The sequence below is a fragment of the Antedon mediterranea genome, chromosome 8 (genome assembly GCF_964355755.1).
Source record: "Antedon mediterranea chromosome 8, ecAntMedi1.1, whole genome shotgun sequence".
NCBI classification, from domain to species: domain Eukaryota; kingdom Metazoa; phylum Echinodermata; class Crinoidea; order Comatulida; family Antedonidae; genus Antedon; species Antedon mediterranea.
In genome coordinates this window covers 5,569,181-5,585,939 of record NC_092677.1, presented here as the reverse complement: position 1 = coordinate 5,585,939, position 16,759 = coordinate 5,569,181, and the positions used below count along the sequence as shown (strand labels likewise).

General features: G+C 36.2%; 1 protein-coding gene across 2 annotated transcripts; it reads left to right on the top strand.

The window, feature by feature from the left end:
• Window positions 1-4,592: 4,592 nt before the first annotated feature.
• LOC140056239 (uncharacterized) lies at window positions 4,593-16,494 on the top strand. 2 transcript variants are annotated; one of them, XM_072101538.1, is made up of 16 exons: window positions 4,593-4,966; window positions 5,537-5,675; window positions 6,161-6,439; window positions 6,852-7,204; window positions 7,919-8,057; window positions 8,407-8,601; window positions 8,795-8,970; window positions 9,606-9,772; window positions 10,098-10,267; window positions 11,182-11,316; window positions 12,490-12,561; window positions 13,020-13,214; window positions 13,542-13,592; window positions 14,306-14,413; window positions 14,572-14,682; window positions 14,970-16,494. In XM_072101538.1, the coding sequence occupies exons 2-16, from the start codon at window positions 5,579-5,581 to the stop codon at window positions 15,125-15,127; spliced, it is 2,406 nt and encodes an 801-aa protein (XP_071957639.1). In that variant the 5' UTR covers window positions 4,593-4,966; window positions 5,537-5,578; the 3' UTR covers window positions 15,128-16,494. The 2 variants fall into 2 exon arrangements, with proteins under 2 accessions (XP_071957639.1, XP_071957638.1); XM_072101537.1 differs by lacking the exon at window positions 4,593-4,966 and having other exon boundaries at window positions 5,484-5,675.
• Window positions 16,495-16,759: the final 265 nt, after the last annotated feature.

Below are 16,759 nucleotides of genomic sequence, written 5' to 3'. Positions count from 1 at the left end.
ATAGATTAATATAAGTTATATATCTTTCACCTATCTGCTCATTCAGAATGCTACTACACGGGAGATAGTAGAGCAGTTAATGACATGAGCTGTGCATTTTATTACCAAAGCATGAAACTTGGCACAAAGTTTCTTTAATGTATTTAGATTCAAAATATCGGGAGGTGCCAAGCGTCCAACGTCCGGTATGGCGGCCATCTTGAATTCAAAATGGCCACCATAAAAACAAAAAATGTTCATATCTTGGCAACTATACACATTAGAGACTTAATTATGGTCTCAAATTGTTCACAAACTATATATTTCTATTTGCTCTAATAAAAATTTTCGTCCAAAAATGACCGGAAATGACGTTTCTTTCAGTTTGACCTTTGACCTCGTATTTGTATATCTCTGTAACTACTGGTCATTTTCAATCGATTTTGGTGTCATTTTGTTCAGAATAAATACATTTATATTTGTAGTAATGAAACATTTTCACATAAAATGATCGGAAATACAATTTATGACGTTTGACATTTATTTATTGATTTTTAATTAGGTGAATATACTGTATGTGGTTTTTGTTGGTCTTTGAACTTTGACCTGATAGGCGTAATTATATTAAATGATTAATGGACTTAAATTGTATATAGTACATAAAATTGGTAAACATTGTGCTTGGTGGTACCATTAGTTCAATGATGTTGGCACCTTCTGATTCGCTAAAAGTTTTAATAGTTTGACAGAGGAAATAACATACATGTTATGGAATACCGTAAAACCTCGAAAAGGTGATAGTATGAGCTTCTTTTCGAGATAGACTGTATTTGAATGTCAAATGAAAAGTATGATGATCGTGTTTATATCAATATATTATTAATGACCTTACAAAGAACCCTTTATATTTCAACAATCAAGCCTCAGTTATTCTACAATTTATTGTTTTCCAAGTGGTATTTTGATTGTATCTTCTTTTTGTATGCTTCCTCGGTTAATATGGTCCTACTCCTTCTTCTTTGTCTGTAGATGGTCTTATACCCCATTCTTTGTCTGTGGATGGTCTTATACCCCATTCTTTGTCTGTGGATGGTCTTATACCCCCTTCTTTGTCTGTGGATGGTCTTACACCCCCTTCTGTGCGTGTTGATGGTATTACACCCCTTTCTTTGTGTGTGGATGGTCTTACACCCCTTTCTTTGTATGTAGATGGTCTTCCACCCCTTCTTTGTCTGTGGATGGTCCTACACTTCCTTCTTTGTCTGTGGATGGTCCTACACCCCCTTCTAATTGTCTGTGGATGGTCTTAAACCCCCTTCTTTGTCTGTAAGTGGTCCTATACCCTTTCTTTGTCAGTGGATGGTCTTACACCCCCTTCTTTGTCTGTGGACGGTCCTACACCCCCTTCTTTGTCTGTGGATGGTCTTACACCCCTTTCTTTATCTGTGGACGGTATTATACCCCCTTCTTTGCCTGTTGATGGTATTACACCCTTTTTTTGTGTGTGGATGGTCTTACACCTTTTTCTTTGTGTGTGGATGGTCTTGCACCCCTTCTTTGTCTGTGGATGGTCTTACAGTTACACCCCCTTCTTTCTCTGTCGATGGTCTTATACCCCTTCTTTGTCTGTGGATGGTCTTATACCCCCTTCTTTGTCTGTGGATGGTCCTACATCCCCTTGTTTGTCTGTGGATGGTCCTAAACCCCCTTCTTTGTCTGTGGATGGTCCTACACCACCTTCTTTGTCTGTGGATGGTCTTATACCCCCTTCTTTGTCTGTAAGTGGTTCTATACCCCCTTCTTTGTCAGTGAATGGTCTTACACCCCCTTCTTTGTCTGTGGAGGGTCCTACGCCCCCTTCTTTGTCTGTGGATGGTCTTACACCCCCTTCTTTGTCTGTGGATGGTCTTACACCCCCTTCTTTGTCTGTGGATGGTCCTACACCCCCTTCTTTGTCTGTAGATGGCCTTACACCCCTTTCTTTGTCTGTGGATGGTCTTATACCCCCTTCTTTGTGTGTGGATGGTCTTACACCACCTTCTTTGTCTGTGGATGGTCTTACACCCCCCCCCCCTTCTTTTTCTGTGGATGGTCTTATACCCCCTTCTTTGTCTGTAAGTGGTCCTATACCCCCTTCTTTGTCTGTGGATGGTCTTACACCCCCTTCTTTGTCTGTGGATGGTCCTACACCCCCTTCTTTTTCTGTAGATGGCCTTCCCCTTTCTTTGTCTGTGGATGGTCTTATACCCCCTTCTTTGTGTGTGGATGGTCTTACACCCCCTTCTTTGTCTGTGGATGGTCTTATACCCCTTCTTTGACTGTGGATGGTCTGGACCCACTACTTTGATTGATTAAATCAGACATTGTTTCTTGTATGATTAGGAGACCATGAAGACCTTCAAAGTGAAAGTCCACAGGTGGATGCCTAAAAAGGTCTTGTACAGAACAGTATATTGTAGGTCCATGTCACTAATTTGAGGATTACTTGAATAATTATATTGAGATGCCTTTTACGAATTGATTTGGTTCGGATTTTGCTAAAAAATCAATGACTAGAGAAAATCGAGGAAAAGGATTCAGATGGTTTACAGCAAAGGCTATTACCATAAAAATTGAGTACATTTGTTTAGATGCAACGAAAATGACCAAGAATTATCTGAGTTTCTGACTAATGAAAGTAGGTCTACTGTAGTAAGTACTTTGAAAGACGGTGTTCTCTTAACTCATGAAAATGAGAACTTTCCGAACTTGTCTCATATGCAACATCAAAGAGGCCAACGAAAGAATGCTACTTTACATCAAAAATATTTCCAAATGGCATCTAACAATTCAATTCAACTTTTATTTCAGACAATTGTCCATATGGTATAATACATTACAAAAAAAAAGAAAAGATGAAGGAGAGAGGACCAACACTTTTATATAACGATTGACACATCACAGTTTATAGCAAACAAGTCGGCATGAGCTCAGTGATTGCTGTTTCTCAGTGATCTGTCATACTTTACGCCTATCCTATCACATCAAAAGTCAAAAATTCAGAATAATAAATTCCTGGTCATTTTTGCATTAAGTGTCATTTATTTCGGTAAAACAAATTAGGTGCATTTATACCAATGTAAACCACATACAGTATGTTCACATAATTAAATATGTCAAAGGTTATAAATTGTATTTCCAGTCATTTTATGTGAAAATGTTTCATTACTACAAATATAAATGTCTCTATTCTGAACAAAATGACACCAAAATCGATTGAAAATGATCAGTAGTTACTGAGAAATACAGATAAGAGGTCAAAGGTCGAACTGGAAGAAACGTCATTTCCGGTCATTTTTTGACGAAACTTTTCATTAGGGCAAATAGAAATATGTGGTTTGTGAACAATTTAACACCAGAATCAAGTCTCTACTGTTTATAGTTGCCAAGATATGAACACTTTTTGTTTTTATGGTGGCCATTTTGAAATCAAGATGGCCGCCATACCGGACGTTGGACACTTGGCACCCCCCCGATATTTTGAATCTATATACATCAAAGAAACTTTGTGGCAAGTTTCATGCTTTGGTAATAAAGTGCACAACTTGGCTATTTTTATGGCCTTAACTGCTCTACTAAGATGCTTCGGATTACAGAGGTTCTGTAAGCACAACAATAAACGGCAGAACATGTCAAGCATGGGACGTCGCGTATCCACACTCGCACTCGATAACCGAGCAGAACTACCCCGGAACAGGCTTAGGCGCTCACAATTCATGTCGAAATCCAGATGGAGAGCCAACCGCATGGTGTTATACTACTGATAGCAATCTTAGATGGGAGTTATGTGACGTAGGAGAACCAGGTGCAAATTGTGCAGGTACACATTGAAACCATTGAAACAAGGCCATGTACATGGCTGCAGTCGCGTGTTTAGTGTTTACCGACCAACCGACCGACATAGTGAGCTGTAAAGTCACGTTGCACGCGACTAAAAAATGACGCAGCATCATTACAAAGTCTAAATGATATTATCTAATTTTATCCCAACACAAAATGGTGAACGACGCTCTGAAATAGATGCTCTTTACGGGCTTTTCCAAAATCCTTTCATCTAATCCAAATGCGTTTTTGCTAAACACCAGTCAATCCCTTAAGCAACTTCGAAGACCTCACTTATTTCAATAACTATTTTGGTCTTTTAGCGCTGAGACACCAGTAACAGTGCTTGATTATTGTGTTAATTTTTGTATTATTATTAGAAACTATAAATCCTAGGCACATTGGTTCTAGATCAAAATACTAAACTTAGTCAGTGAAATACAGAATCGGCCCAGTCATCGAAAGCTCGGCTCATATCCAACTAAAGCATCCAATCTTCTTTATTATGTAACCTGTTGATTATTAGCTACTGGTTCAATTTGTTAAGAAATTTTTAAGAAACACGTAAAAAACAGGAAAACATAAAAAAACAGGAAAACATAAAAAACAAGGTTTTTAAAAACGTAAGCATAAAACTTAAACGTAATCCATGCTCCAGGATCAAGAACATCTAATAATACTATATTGTTTTAGTTATTTTCACGAATATCCTCCGAATGAGAAACATCTAAAGTGCTACAAAGGTAATATTAGTTGACATAGGCTTATATAACTGATATATAATCATGTTTCTTTTTTAGGTTCTTGCACAAGTAAACTTGGAGTTGAAGATGGCACAATACCTTCACAAGACTTATCATCATCTGGTGAATACGCCAGTGAATACAGAACTGAACGTGGAAGATTAAATACACAAGCGGACAGTGAAGGCGATGGTGCCTGGTGTTCAGGTGTCGCAAGCACAAACCAATGGATACAGGTTGACTTTGGTGTTCTGAAACAAATAAGCGGCGTCATCACACAAGGTAGAAGTGATAGAAATAAATATGTGAAGACGTACGGAGTTCTTTATAGCGTTGACGGCACCAACTTTGTAGATATAACTGATGACAATGATGCAGTGATTGTAAGTTATTTACTTTATATAATTTTAACGGGAATTGACAAAGTAGCAGAAAGTGGCAATCCTGCACATTGTCACTGAACTACGTCACCACTACTAGTACACTTCTACTACAGGTTAGGTAAAGAAATAATTATTATCCACAGAGTGATAAACAAATTGCCAAACAACTCGTATTCTTCTGATTGGTACCTGACAAACATCATTACCGTAATTCAACTTTCAAATAGTTAACCCATGGTTCATGTATGCATTCACCTTTATTATCAAGCAACAAGGCCATAAACATGGCTGCAGACGGGTGCACAAATTTGAGTTAGTGTTTACCGACCGACCAGCTGACAGACAGACCGACCAACCAACCAACCGACCGACATAGTGAGACTAAAAATAAATATCAACAAAATATGACAAAACACTATCAAACTTTGTGTGACAAAAAAAATGTTGTGTGCCCACATAATTATGGACACGATGTTGTCATACCACTTATATATTTTGACGATATTTTTTCGAACTTATATAGTCTAAATTAGTTTTGCTTTTATCTAAATGAATTACGTTTTCTTAAAGATTTTCAATGGCAATTCAGATCGAAACACTGAAGTTACGAATATGCTACCGTCGGCCGTAAATGCCCAATACGTTCGTATAAATCCACTTACTTGGCGAAGTCACATATGTCTCAGATTTGAAATTCTTGGATGCGATGGTAAGTCATAAGTACAATATTAAGGAGCTTTTGAATTGCAATGAAGTATGGTGTCAGTTTATTTATTGTGCGCATGCCTATGAGTTTGGTTTGGTTTTTTTTTTTATATCGGCGTCAGACACTAGATTCTATAATTATGTATCACAAACAATGCGCAATTTGTGTGTGTACGGTAAATCGTCATTGCCGCGAAATACTTTCAGCGGTGATTGGTGGGTACTGTTAAATGCTGCACGCAGTGTTAAGTTCTGTTTACACTATCAAACTTTATGTATATATGTATTACAGACATGTATGTAGACAGAGTTTTAGATGTTACAAAATATTAGTAAACGTTCATATAATAAGTCGCGTGTGATATTTGCAATAATAATATCATTTTGCTTCATTGAGTAGGAACCAGCTTAGAAAAACCAGAGATGCATTATGAAGTTTAAAAAACAAAATTTACTTTATCTGATGATTTGAATATTTGTAATGAACAGCTGTGGCTACTACTGTTGCTAGCACTACTACTATTCGTACAACGACTGCTACAACTACTGCTCCTACAACCACTGCTACAACTACTGCTCCTACAACCACTGCTACAACCACTGCTACAACTACTGCTCCTACAACCACTGCTACAATTACTGCTCCTACAACCACTGCTACAACTACTGCTCCTACAACGACTGCTACAACTACCAGCAGCACCACCAAGACCACCACTAACCCCACCACCAAAGAATCAACCACAATCCAACTAACACAAGAACCAAGTAAGTGTGTATTCAAGAATCAGTGTGCAGCCATAATTTGAAATCACAAATTTAATTTGAAAAATAAAGTAAACATATAAACCGAATGGAATCATCTACTTAAATTAAAGCTACGCAACTTCCTCCAGAAGACGTCACGACGCCATCTAATGGTGTAGAGTATTATCCACTTCTATCAATTTGGCAAATTACACACAAATGTACATGCATTACCTTCATACTTAGCTATTACAACCTAGCGAGAGCTATGTTCTCACAGCTACTTAAAAATCAGAAATGTTTGATTCTCCTGAATATCTGGCCTAGTAGGCTTTAACCCAAAACACTGAAATTGTAAGGCGAGTTTTTTTTTAATAGTGCTAGGTACATAACAATAACAAATATTGGCTATAGTTATTTTTGCCTGTTTTAGTTTCAGAAAACCAAGTTATTAACGTCATAACTTGTGAGGAACCAATGGGAATGGAATCTTACGAAATACAAGACTATTCCATACAGGCTTCTTCTGTTAAACAGCTTGGGACAAATCAGCATCGCGCGCGCCTGAACTCACAGAATATAGAAAATGCAGAGGGAGGATGGCAGCCTCTAAACAGTAACACAAATCAATGGATTCAAGTCAATTTGGGCTGGCTTAAAGTTATTACTGGGGTGGTGACACAAGGAAAACATGACGGAAATAAATGGGTTACTGAGTTTGAGATCTTGTTCAGCATGAATGGAATCGAATGGGACGCCATTTTCGACAATGAAGGGAATTCAAAGGTTTGGACAATTCTGTTATACTATCGTGTCTGATGTCTTCTTTTGTGCCATATGTGGTCCTATTCTGTGCCATATCTGCTGCCTTTTTGTGTGCTATGTTTGTCGTCTCCTTATGTGCTATTATTTGCCGTCTTCTTATGTGCTATTATTTGCCGTCTTCTTATGTGCATTATCTGCTGTCTTCTTCTATGTCATATATGCTGTCCTCTTATTTTCCGTTTGCTTCTGTGCCGACGTCTTCTTAATAAGAATAATCATAATATGTGCCATAACTATCTTCTTCTTACGTGCCATATTTGCCGTCCTCATTTGTCCCATAACTGCGGCTTCCGTCTTATTCTGTGCAATATATGTTGTCTTCTTATCTGCCGTCTTCTCATGGGACATATTGGCAGTCTTCTTACGGGTCATATCTGCCGTCTTGTGTGGCATAGCTATTGTCTTCGTATATGTGCCATAACTGCCGTCTTTGTATATGTGCAATATCTGCCATCTTTATATCTGCCATATTTACTGTCCTTGTGGTTTAACTTTCGTCCTCTTATGCCATATACGTGTTAATCTGCCGTCTTTTTTATTCTCTTACTTCTCAAGATGTCTCTGTTCTGATTGAAATGCTAACAAGGATTTGCATTGTTCAGCTTTAATATTCATTTGTTCTTTCAAATATCAGTAAAAGATGTATTTTAAAAATAATTATACTTCATACCACAGGTGTTTGAAGGCAATACTGACGCTGACACTCCAGTAACAAATATAATTCCAAATGCTACTCTTACACGATATGTACGCATTCACCCAGTTTCTTGGCATAATGCCATGGCTTTGCGATTTGAGATCATTGGATGCTACTGTAAGTATCAAACATGCTTCACTTCTTCAATTATCTTCAACAACTGCATGTTACAAATTCTACTAATAATAGGCCTACAACTTATCTTTCGTTTTCATGAACTGAAGAATTATAATGCTGTTTGTCTGTCCATAACGACATGGGCTGAGATGAACCGGTAAACCGGGGTAAACTCGTACTCTTTCGAAAGATATTTCGGGTTCTATGTCTACACTAGCCATGATTATGCATACACTGGACCTCCGATTTAAGTATTTAATCCGAAAGAAAAAGAGTTCATTGACCGGTATTAATTGCATAGCTACAACACTACAAACACTCGACTAGATGAAAAGCTTTTTTTTCACAGATTCAAAATGGAAGAAGTCTAATCAAACAATTTATGGTAATCTTCAGGGATATACTATGTCATGGGGAAAAGCCTTCACCGGCTGTGACATGCTAGGAGGGGCTCTACTCGATGGATATGAAAACAATATTGATAGTTATTTGGAAGAATTCTTTTCACAAGATGTTTCCGCTATATGGGGCAGCTACTCTTCAGGTAATAACAAGAAAAATAATCACATAGGCCTAATGGGGCTGACTTGACTTTGGCCAAGATGGTTTAGGGCCGACTTAATAGGCATATTGACACAAATTTGTGTAACCTTAAACTCTAACTTTGTGTTTTGCAATTTATTTAGATAATTTTCATATTTCAGTTATATAATCTTCATTATTTGTATAATCATCAGAATGGGAACTCATTTTTAAAGCAGTTTCTCAAGTGACTTCAAATATTACTGAGCTTTACGAATCAGGTAAAGCGTATAGAGATGGCGAATACGAGGCAATGAGCCTAGACCTAGCACATAGGCGAGGTTTTGTAAACCCTTTGCTCGGAAACTGGAATTCAACCGGTATACAAAAGGTTTGGCAACACAATTAATAATTACTACATATATTAAATTCAAAAGTCCACTCAAATGACGCCATGACCTGAGAACAAATTGTTGTATTATATCAATGTTATTGTTCTTACTGATCGACGAATTAAAATACAATTTTTATTGAAGACAGTATAATTTTATGTTGAGGTTGCTTTTGTTTTCTTTTGAAAACGTATATATATTTTCATTTGTCATCATTCGTTGTCGTTCAGGTAAACAAGCTTTTATAAGATCACAGCGCTTGTCTTCCACTGAGCTTTTGGAGACTCTCAAATTTGGTGCTCGAAAGATGTAATAATAATAATAATAATAATAATAAGATTTTTATAGCGCACATACCACTCCAGAGTGCTCAAGGCGCATTTAAAAATAAAAAAGAAATAAATCATACAAATTTCTGACAAATACTAGGTTCTTTAAAGTGCACTTGAGCCAGATGTGTACACTGGACCTACGGTTTATAGTCCTTATCCGATAAGACTCGTTCTACCACCAGAACCATGGAGAGAGTGAGACTCGAACCCTTGCCCTTGCAAGGTATTACGATTCCACTGTCTTAACCGCTTGGCCACTCATTTAAATGAAGTTTAAAGTTAGTGGTCTGTTTTATTTTTAGGTAAAGGTAGCACTATATGATGATTCGGGGCAAACTGCACTCTATTTTAATGGCGCTGGTTCGGATTACAAGAGCTTTTTCCAGAAAGAAAGGTTATTAAGCTCGCCCTGGAATGACCTACCAGATTCTGAAACAAACTATTTTAGCGTAGACGGTCACGTTAACTCGTAAGTACAATTGATTTATTTAATATATTCTCAAACTAAGCTTTATGTGAAAATTACATAGACAGAATTACACTATTCTACAGTAAAATACCTTTAATCATCCTACAAAACAGTGTTATAGCCATGGTTTATTCAGTACCCGATTCCAGCGATGTATACAACAACAATCTAGTATCACAAGTCATGTGGTGCCTGTTCTATCACGAATGTTATCTCATCGCTTTAAGCAACTCTCAAGTCATAGATACAGTATGTCTGTAAGACAAAAATCATTGATTTACGATTTTTAAACAATATAGATGACTTTGTTTACTTCCGCATACAGCTTTGCCGACAGACGATGGTTCATCAATAAAAACTACGGTGGCTGTAACGTTGTCAATGGATGGTTTGTTGTAAGAACAATTGATATTATGCCTTGCGATTGGGAACGCTGCGATATTTACCCGTGTTTTATGTACAGCAGCTCAGAAACTTCCGAGAATTGGGGAAATGGTAAATATACAACAAGTTTGCATTTTTCCTGCAGAGATAGGCCTACTGTGAGGAATTAGGCTTATCAGTCAAAAGCTGTATTCTGATATTATCTGCAGGAGACTACCACTGATCTATCTGTCAAAAGCCTGTAAGCTTATAACGATGGATTTCCCTTTAACAGTCAGTCAGGTTTCGAACTTGTAGGCCCTAGTAGTGTAGGAGTTTAGCTCTTAGATCTTTGTTGAGAGAGCCTTTAAACTTTTGAAATATCCAGGAACGGTTGAGAGGACTTTAGTTTTTGTAATATTATGAGGCAGTTTGTATTGTATGTATAATTACAGGATTAAGCAACTTTGGAGCTCCATAAAATTTTTCCATGCATCATATATAGTGATAATTATATTTCCATTGCATGTACAGAAACAATAGTCCTATCATTTTAAAAACATGGGACATAGAGTTACTAAATGCATCAGTAATTGCAAATTTATTCAATTCATAGACATTGCCACATACATGTAATGATTAGGCCTACACAAAAAAATAAAACTATACTTTGCAATCAGTTAAGAATTTGGCACGAATGGTGTGCCATACTTCGGAAAAACATTGTAGGCCTATCGTAGATACAGTGCGTTACGAACTTAGATCAAGTCAATAATATGATATGATACGTACCATTAGGCTTCGTCGTGATTGATCAATTACTTGTGCTGGGCTTGCGTTTTTGAGTTGCGTCCGTGCGCTTTAGCATGAGAATGATTTGTACTTTTACTGACAGACTGAGACTGAGTTACCCATTATGTAAACGAGAGATGAAGGACTGGGCCTACAAAATAAACGAAGAGACAACAATTAAGAACAAACAGTTACAAACACAATTGGCCATTGTTATGTATCCTTTTTTAAATACGTGTTATAATCAATGTCAGGTAATATCGAGTTGAATCTACAAGGAAAACCAGTTTCACAGTCAAGTATAGCTTCTGGAGGTTCACCTGAACGTGCCATAGACGGCAACACGGCTACAGCATATAACTCGGGAAGTTGCACGCATACATCAAGCGGTAAGCATTACATTTGAATTAAAAGCGGTGGTGCCAGGATCTTCTCGACGCGGGGGCTAAATTCCCCAACGAAGAGGCTATACGAGCGAAGCGAGCATTACTAGGCTGGGGGACCAGGCGGCCCCGGTGGGAGTCCAGAGGGAGAATCCCCCGGAAGCAATGCGTTCTAGCGTCATTTTAATCAGAGGCCATTTTAATCAGATTTAGGGTAGCCATTTTTTCCATATTTTATAACATATAAATAAAATACTGCGTGAAAACACATTGCACGAGGTCCGGTCCGATGCGATGACTGTGTCAATCCATCTTTAAATTTTAAAAATGAAGGACCTTTAAAGTTCAAAATATGCCTACATTTATCGGGTAAATTGTAGCATAAAAAATATACGCGAACGTAGGCTGGTTGCTGTCTGGGTGCAAAAATGTAAATGCGCGCCTTGGGCTGATCTGTAAGGACATTTTTGAAAAATAGAGCTGCTAGGTCCCGGGAAATTGCAATTTTACATTGATTGATATATGAAACGAAATTACAAGTCTACAGAACCAGACAACCGTGGTTGAGTGCCTTGAGCACTCTGGAGTGGTATGTGCGCTATAAAAATCTTATTATTATTATTATTATTATTATTATTATTGTTGTTGGGATGGAGCTAAGAAAATTCAGAAAAATAGAGTTGGAGGTCCCTGAAATTGGACTTATTATACTTCGAAACATGAAGCAAAATATATAAGTCCCTATCATGGTTGGGACTGAGCTAAGACATTTTTGAAAAATAGAGCTGTTAGGTCCTCGGAAAATGCACTTATTGTACTTCAAAATATGAAATGAAATGTATAAGTACCAGCAATATGGTTGGGGCTGAACTAAGATGATTTTGAAAACTAGAACTGCAGGTCTTCAAAAATTTCACTTATACGTTGAAAACATCGGGCCTAGAGACCCTTTTGCCTTTATTTGTGGGGTCGGGAGGGGTGCGTCCGCAAGCGTAGACCATTTTCCGTCGGGGAAATCAGTTACCTCACGAGTGTATGCGTGCTGGGGTGGGGGTGCTGGAGGTGCTAGGCTGGTATTGGTATGATGGCGGTAATGATGGTAATTAAATTAATGAACATACAACACTACATTTTAAATTTATATCTCTTTGACGTTATCAATCTATTATCAATATCTAGGGATTGATTGGTGGAAAATTGACTTGGAAGAGGTCTATCGATTAACGGCAATAACAATTTATAACAGAAACGGTACGTAGGCCTATCGATTGGTTCTTTTACCGTAAGCAGTATATCAGTAACACATAATATAGAATATTCCACATCCCATATCTTATCCCACACAATGGGATATTTCTCACCCCACATACTGGAGTAACCTCATCCCCACACAATGGGATATTTCTTATCCCAGCTACTGGAATATCCCATGTACAATAAAATGGAATATCCCTCATCCCTCTCATAATTACAATAAGAAATATTTGGGTTGTGTTGAATAAAACGCTATTTTACTTAATTATACTACGGACCAAGGTATGACACAATAAAATTATTGGGATTTTCATTAACCTTACCGGTCTGACCACGGACAACCCTACTAAATTGATGGCAAAAGAATAAGAATTGTATTAGTAAGACATTGTATTTTGTTGGCTACTAATACATTTATCAATTATTTACACACAAAATTCTACTGTATCTGGTAGATTGTTGTGAACAGCGGATGGTTGGAGCAGTTATTCGTGTTGGATTAAACGCAGACCATACCTTAAACGCAGTGTGGACAGAAGTAACATCTGAGCAAGTTGCAAATGGACCTCAAATTGATCTAGAATTCCCTGCTATACGTGGCCAATATGTGTCGGTAGAAACAGTCACCATCTGTGAAATCCAAATATTCGGTAACTTATTTGGTTTACCCCCTATTGTATTTATTACGTCAATCTTCTCTGTTTTAGTCTAATGCTTAAATACAGTAGACAACTAGTCTGTTATCAATCCAGTTCAATTGATTTATTAAACACAAATAAACATTACTTTAAATTTGCCTTACTGCTTGTCACAAACAAACAAACAAACTACAAACACCATAACAAAATCAATTTCTGTTGGTACACGAGAGGTCAAATCGTTCCAATTCTCCACAGCATTATGTACGATCAAATATAATGTATATAGAGTTGTTATAGCGTAGTAGGAAAAACTAATTTATATATTTACGTTTGCAGTTCAAAACATCAGAGAAGCCGATTTCTTCACTGTATCAATTCAGTATTCAGGTATAAAAACTCTTTTTATTTGGTACACTTCTAGTTTCCCGTGAAACGTCAGCCCATATTAAGAGTACACCCCTAGGGTCCGTGGGTGTCCCTTAAAGAGCAGGTGCGGGCAAAAATGTCTATTGATTATACATTCCAATAATTATAATTATTATTAATAATTATTATTGTTTTATAGTTTCCTCTGTATAATATTTTGGTTGTTTTTAAATTTTGTTTTGTTACACGATGTTTGTAAAGTAGGCCTACTTATTTTCTTATCAGTTAACGATAGTTCAAATAAAATCACAATTATTTTGTAGTTATAAATAGAGAGGCATACTGTAATAAGATCAATAAATACATTTTATTAAAGTTTCACGGGTTTTTATAACAGAAATTTACTAAATTTGACTATTTTAAAGAAATATGTGTTGTCGAGATTTTTGGACAATTTCTTTTATTTATTTTAACATTTAAACAAATATAATTTATCACAAAACTAACCGAGCTTTAATAAGAGTATCATTACTTGATATCAAGTTTAAGTTACAAATAACTCAACAAGAAGTTAACTTTACAGTTTATTATCAGTTAGGGACAACAACGAGACAACTTTTAATTTCCTCCCCAAAATATGAAAATATTGCTACAGTAATGATATTACTATTGACGTTATATTAAATGTTCTGAATATAAATTACTATAGGCCTAAATGTTTTTGTTATCTGCAGACTACACCGAATTTTGTCGCAAACTTATAATGAGCAATACTGATATATTTTCGGATGACGTACCTTGTAGTCAAGAGACATTACCAGCGATTTGTAAAATAAACACAGGTAAAAACATTATTCCTGTTAATTTTAAGATAGTAATATCATTATTTTAATCGAATTCAAACAAAATAAAATCGAAATCGAAGAAGTATATATCAAGTTCAATTTACCGGTATTTAACATTAATAATAAAGTAAATAAAAGTATTGACTTTCTTTCAGACTGCAGCATTATGAATGGTTACTGTAGCCATGGCTGCGTTGCTCTGTCCGGAGAAGCGGTCTGCACATGCCCAGAACCAATGAAAATCGGACACGATAACTTGACATGTGGTAAAGTTTGTTTGGATACTTTAACTCACCAAGCTTACTTTTATGTCTGATATAATTCATAATTAAAATATTATTTTCTACACTATCCATGGAGTAGAGATTCTATTCTTTACTTCATGCACTATCAAATAGTTTGAAAAACAAGTGTGATGAGCCCAAATATGATAGTGATATGACCATATAGGAGCTATGAGTGGTAGACCTTTCCTGATCTGATACTAGGCCTAGGTGAAGATGCCCGTTTTTACAAACGAATACCATTATATGGCTCTCTTTCTAATCTGTAGAGTGTAACCTTGCTGTTGGCCTTTGCAGTCATGATTGCGCAATGCAATCTGGAGAACCAGTCTGTAGATGCCCGGGGGAATTGTTACTTCAGCCTGATGGAATTACGTGCGGTAAGAACTTTTCAAGTTTTCAATATTGTGTATCGCAAATAGCGTGAGCGATATGATGGAAAGGAATTGAAATTGCTCCCAATTCCTTCCCATCATGCATCGCTCACTCTATTGGCGATAAACCTAACTAATTGTATGGGTTCCGACATAGAGATATTATAGTGAACTATAATATCTCTATGGTTCCGATGATTACAAATTTTTATTTAGTATCATGTAAGCTCTGTTTCTTTTGTATTAAAAGAAGCACGTGGAACAACCATTTGCCAGTCGATAATAATGTGATGATGGGGCGGATCTTAATATAAATCATGTTTTCGTTCAATATGTGTTGCATGTTCTGGTCAATCCCCAAATATGTATGTTTTTGAGTTTCTTTACATGTAATAATATCATTTATATGAAAAATTTCATACATTCTCAAAATGGAAAATGTTTCTTTTGTTTGGGTTTTGTTTTGTGTTTTTCTCATCTTTTCTTTCCAGACTAATTCGTATATTCACAGGTCACCAAAACAGTAGACTACCTTCATTTGGAACGAACCTTATTCAGGATATATCTATTATTATATAACACCTATATAAATTCCTGTCATTTGATTGGACGAATGTGGGTCACATGGCGTGCAATAGTACGCACTATTCAACGATCGTTAAATAGTACTTTTTGAAACATTTTTGTTTGTTATTTAGATGTTATATAAAACAAATAATGAATGTTTTGTATTCGTGTAATGGTACAAATAATGGCACTTGGTGAATGATGAAAGGTTATATCAACTCGGCTTTGCCTCGTTGATATAACCTTTCATCATTCACCTCGTGCCATTATTTGTACCATTGCACTCATAAACATTCATTATTTGTATAATAATGCACTTTGTGTGGTTCTGAGGGTGGTCCTTTAATAGGGGTTCTTCGGTACACAATATGACTCAATTTTTGACTGAAACCTCCGATACAAAGCGAAGTATTCTAGAAACCCAGAAGGATGTATTTATCGTACAAAAGGTGCAGATATGATTTATAGGATTCTTAAATGGCAATTATTATTAAGTGACGGATCCTGGTCAAATTTAGTAGGTAAACAACTGAAATTACCCTTACATTTTAATATAATTAGCATATTGAATACAATGATCAGACCAATTGTAATGATGATTTAAGATCTATAGGATAAAAAGTAAAGTACTTTTAAAAAATTAAAAAATAATAAAAACTACTTTAAGGATGCTGATTCTAAAAATGGCATTACGCCTAAGGTCAAACGGTCACCGATAAAGCGTGACTTAACCATGTTTGATAAAGTAAATAAACTTATTTCTTGATTTTGTATAAATTCTTAATAATACCTATGACACTGTTCTCATTTATTTGAGATTTCTGTACTAATCATTAAAATATGTAAATAAAAGTGTACTCACATGTACCAAACATAATGTATCATCTTCTTAATGTCAATATTTACTCGATCTTGCGCCAAGACTAGTATAAATAATAATGACGTTTCAGTTTAATAATGCTGACATCCACTACTGGTGGAGACTAAATATCTTTGCTATGACAGACCTTGATATTTAACAAAATTATGAACAGGACGAAAACAACGAAAAAACTTTTTAAATATGGTACTTCATCACTATTAGTATTAAAATAACAACGTTAACAAAAGTTTATTAT

Coding starts and splice junctions, on each gene's coding strand:
- LOC140056239 (XM_072101537.1), top strand. CDS start 5,516: ATGAATTACGTTTTCTTAAAGATTTTCAATGGCAATTCAGATCGAAAC. Junction 8,602..8,794: donor ATGGGGCAGCTACTCTTCAG/GTAATAACAAGA, acceptor TATAATCATCAG/AATGGGAACTCATTTTTAAA. Junction 10,268..11,181: donor TTCCGAGAATTGGGGAAATG/GTAAATATACAA, acceptor AATCAATGTCAG/GTAATATCGAGTTGAATCTA.